Raw genomic sequence first — 4798 nt, 5'->3', positions numbered from 1 at the left:
TGGGCTGCTCGGCTGCCACAGGCATCCATCCATGTTTATCACACTTTATCAAACACACTCATAATCATCACGATGAAAGGCCTGGCCTGTATACAAATCCAGTTATTTTTAAATCATTTAAAAAATATTTATATTTTTTTTGTTTACCTTCAACCTGATTGTTTTTGGGTTTTTTTCTCTTTACTTGGCCTGTCACAGACGGCAGGGGGCGTGGCCTCCAGTCACTGGTGTTGCCACACCTTCATATTTCACACAGGTGATAAAATATTAAAAAAGAATACTTGTAATACAATAAAGTTGACAACCACACGTTGGGTTCATCGATTTATTGCATTTCAACATGCTCTTGTTTTTATTAAACTCACTGATGGTAATTATGAAAGCCCTAGCTTGTACAAAATCCTGCTATTTTTTTTTAATCATTTAAAACTAAAATAGTTTTGTTTACTTTCAACCGTATAGTGATTGTTTGTGTTTACTTGGCCTGTCACAGACGGTAGGGGGCGGGCCTCCAGTCATGTTGTTGCACTTTGCTTTGTAAATGTTTTGATTGATTGCATTTTGATTGAAATATGTATTAACAGTTTGCAGAATTACAGTACATTTCAAGCACAAACTCAATACAGACTGTTAACTGTGAGTGGACGACCCAATTCATCAAAACATTTAGAGACGTACAAATAGACACTTCTATATCAACGTATTATGTAATGTTTGTAAACGTATGTTTCTCATGCCAATAAAGCTCATTTGAATTGAATTGTTGCACACACAGGTGATTCATAATTTCATATTAAACTACCGTATAAAATAAATAATACTATAAAATAAGTTTATAGTTATTGACAACATTGACGTTATTACAATTCAACATTCTGTTTTTGTGGGATGACAATTTGTGTGGATTATGAAATTGGAAAGCCTGTCTTTCTTTATAAAACACATTTATTGATTGAATACTTAAATAACAGTTACAAATAGTAGCCTACAGTATGATTATACAATGATGATGCAAAAAAAATTAAAAAGCATAAATAATAAAAAGCTCTGAGGGCTTATTTCCATTGTGGTCCTATGTATTCAATTCACACACACACCAGAGACAGTATCAATCCTCATTTCATTTCTCACATCATGAAGTAATGATTACAAAAATAATAAAAAAGGGTTTGGCTCGAACAACTCGCTGATCCATTTGTTCCACCTATCACGTGTCAGAATACACGCCGTCAGCGGACAGGCCGTCCAATCAGAACGCCGCTTGCTGCGAGGTGACATCACCGCTTCCGCATTACGCCAGCGGTGTTGTTGTATATTAGACGCTCGTCTGTCGCAGGGAGACCGTAAACAACACTGGACCGTTCGAACCGTTAGACATGGAACTACCGGCGATGGACCGAGAAGAAGACCAAGGATGCCTGGGACCAAGGCTAGAAGAAGACCCGTCCTTCAAGGTTCCGGACCGTCTGCTGAAGCGGAACCAGGCCCGCGCGGAGGACGTCAGGAGGAGGAAGGAGGAGAAGGAGAGCAGCTCCATCACGGAGGAAAAGAGCGACTACTTCTCCGGCGCGTTCAAGAGCCAGAGGGCGGCCGTGGAGGAGCTGCTGTCCCGCTGCGGCGCTACCGGGGCCGGCGGCGGGGGGGCCGCGGACCACCGGGCCGCCGCCACCCAGATTCTGGAGGAGGCCACGTTTAAAACCCAACAGCTGCAGAACTTCCTCAACGACAGCCTGTCCTTCCTGAACCAGTACGAGGTGGCCCAGGCCCAGAGCGCCCTGCAGAGGCTGCAGGGCCTGCTGGCCGAGAAGAGGGACGAGGTTCTGCCCAAGAAGAAGTTCGCCTTCAAGACTCGCAGCAAAGTCACAGAGAAGGTGGACGATGCTGATGCTGGTCCCCCTGCCACGGGCGGTTCTGGTTCTGCTGGCCCCCCCACCACCACCACCGAGGTGGACTGGAGCGTCCGGGCAGAGCAGTGCGGCTTCTCCAACCTGGACTCTGCGGTCCTGACGCTGACCGGCGACCAGATCCGCAAGCAGGACGTCCAGCTGAGCCACCTGAGGGACTGCCGGGTCCTGCTGCCGGGCTCGCCGTCCACGCTGCACATCAAGCACGTCAGCGGCTGCCAGATCCTGTGCGGGCCAGTGTCCAGCTCGGTGTTCGTGGACCACTGCGCCGACAGCACCCTGGTGCTGGCCTGCCAGCAGCTGCGCACGCACAACACGGCCGACACGCGCGTCTACCTACACGTCACCAGCCGGGCCATCATCGAGGACTGCCACGGCGTGGCCCTGGCGCCCTTCAACTGGTCCTACCCGGGTCTGGACGGGGACTTCGCCGAGTCCGGCCTGGACCCCGCGCGGAACAACTGGGACCAGGTGGACGATTTTAACTGGCTGGACACCGGGACACCGTCCCCTAACTGGAGCGTGATCCCAGAGGCGGACAGAAGAACCACTTGGGACTCGGATAAGTAAGGGTTCCTAACTGGACCGTGATCCCAGAGGCGGACAGGAGAACCACTTGGGACCCATAAGGGTTCCCCACTGTGACGTTCCCCAGCTTTATAAAGTAGCCTTTTTCAATTAAAGTAACTTTTTTTTGTGTGTGTGAAACCAAAACGAATTGATTTATTTGCCTTTTTTCCCTCTTTCCATTCTACAGTCAATTTCTTGATCTTGCGGTTGTTAAAATTTGGATAGATGATTTGAATTAAATTGAGATGATAGCGGTCTTATTTTGTCATCTAGGTTGTCATCTGCATCATTATGGTTAACCGATCTAACATTTTCTGCATTTGCTCATTGTGCTTTTTTCCATTTTTTAACTATTTTTTTTTTTCATTGTCCCTATGGGTGATCTATGGGTGATGTCTTTGTCCTTGAAGACGTGACAGTTATAAGACAATGTAAGTATTAAGTATAAAGGCCTCTGTGCTTTTATTGAGCCTATAATGGATGGAGAGATTACATATACCATGTTCTGGTTATTGTGTAAATGGTGAGGCAACTTGCAACAGATGACTAAATACTACTAATAATAAAATAGGTTGAATTAATTGATAGTTTCATGATTACATTATTTGTATTTTGTTCAATTGTTCAGTAATCTTGCTTGCGGTTAAGTGAGGGGCGCTCTTATCATTATACATCATACTTCATCTCATGAACAACTGAAGTTATGTGATTGGTTAGCCGATTTGCTCGTCTACATATGACGTACATTTTCCATTCATTGTCAACGGCATTTAATGTTTGTGTTGCCACAAATGTATGTCATATTTGAGGCACATTCTCATTTCATTGTCAATGGCATTTAATGTTTGTGTTGCCACAAATGTATGTCATATTTGAGGCACATTCTCATTTCATTGTCAATGGCAAATATGAGACGTGTGGGGACAAAAGATGTATATAGGAGGGGCTGACGCCTTTCAAAGCTGTATATAGGAGGGGCTAGTGCCCCTCAAAGCTGTATTTAGGAGGTCTTGATTGATCTAAACAGAGAAAACATGGAATGTGATGATTCCTTTCATTCCCAGCAGCTTTCTGGGTTTGTGTGAACACAAACATTGGCTTGTGGTTGGCTGATCACCTCATAACGGTGATTTGATTGGCTGAGCAAAGTACATATTGAAGCTAAAAGTGAGGGCAGAAATGGGAAGACGGAAAAGTGAGGACGCAAATTGTCATTGGCCCGAACGAGATGATGTATGTCTGATGATAAGAGCGCCCCTCACTTCACACAGGTGTGATTTTGTTTGTACAGATGTGTGACTGAACACTGAAACACGTTTATAAACAGATTTCTTTTGTATTCTCATACAGTTTGACTTGCTCAAGGGTTAATTAAGTCTCAGTGAAAAAGTATTGCAAGGGGTTGCAATTAAGTACAGTGTCCGATGATGTATTGGCCCACATGACGTCACAGGGACGAAAAAGTTTTATAAAGTCGGGCAATTTCAATAGTCTGGAAGCCCCATTATTAAAATGAAAAGCAGGATATTACAGTAAAATATTATACAATAATAATAATAAACAAAATCACACCTGTGTGAAGTGAGGGTTGCTCTTATCATACATCATCTTATTCCGGCCAATCACAATTGGCGTCCTCACTTTTGTCTTCAATGTTTGTTTGTGTTTACACACTGTAAACACTCAATGCTGGCCATTCATTGTCAATGGCATTCAATGTTTGTGTCAGGACAATGTTTGTGTTTACACTATCCCTCAAAGCTGGACATAGGACGAACAATCACACCCGTGTGAAGTGAGGGGCGCGCTTATCATTATACATCATCATACATCATCTCATGAACAACTGAATGTATGTGATTGGTTCGCCGATTTGCTCGTCTACATATGACGTAAATATTCCCTTCATCGTCAACAGCATCTAATGTTTGTGTTGCCACAAATTCAAGTCATATTTGACGCCTTGACGGACATCTGACCTAATTTCTCCTTACGTTGTCAATAGCAAATATGAGACGTGTGGGGGACAAAAGCTGTATATAGGAGGGGCTCAAAAACACAACAATGCTCATACAAGTGAGCATTATTAGAAAGCGATGGAGTGCCACACCACTAATTACTGCATGTTTTATAATGTTAGGGCAATTCATTGAATGTAATCCAATATTGTGATCATGTTTCACAATTATTTAATTGTGAGACCAATTAATTCAACCCCATTATTTGGCAGCTGTTGCACCGTGCCTTCATCTCCTCACCTGAGCTAACCCAGGGTTTAACACCAGTACCATGTACAGCCCATCTCCTCACCTGAGCTAACAGGG

General features: G+C 44.0%; 1 protein-coding gene across 1 annotated transcript; it reads left to right on the top strand.

Annotated features, from left to right (window-relative positions):
• Positions 1 to 1203: 1203 nt before the first annotated feature.
• LOC306914698 (tubulin-specific chaperone C-like) lies at positions 1204 to 3055 on the top strand. Its single transcript, XM_079491863.1, has one exon. The coding sequence runs from the start codon at positions 1377 to 1379 to the stop codon at positions 2472 to 2474; it is 1098 nt and encodes a 365-aa protein (XP_079347989.1). The 5' UTR covers positions 1204 to 1376; the 3' UTR covers positions 2475 to 3055.
• Positions 3056 to 4798: the final 1743 nt, after the last annotated feature.

The sequence above is a fragment of the Electrona antarctica genome, assembly GCF_951216825.1.
Source record: "Electrona antarctica genome assembly, chromosome: 22".
NCBI classification, from domain to species: domain Eukaryota; kingdom Metazoa; phylum Chordata; class Actinopteri; order Myctophiformes; family Myctophidae; genus Electrona; species Electrona antarctica.
The sequence above is the reverse complement of the archived record's forward strand: the minus strand, read 5'-3'. Positions and strand labels throughout refer to the sequence as shown.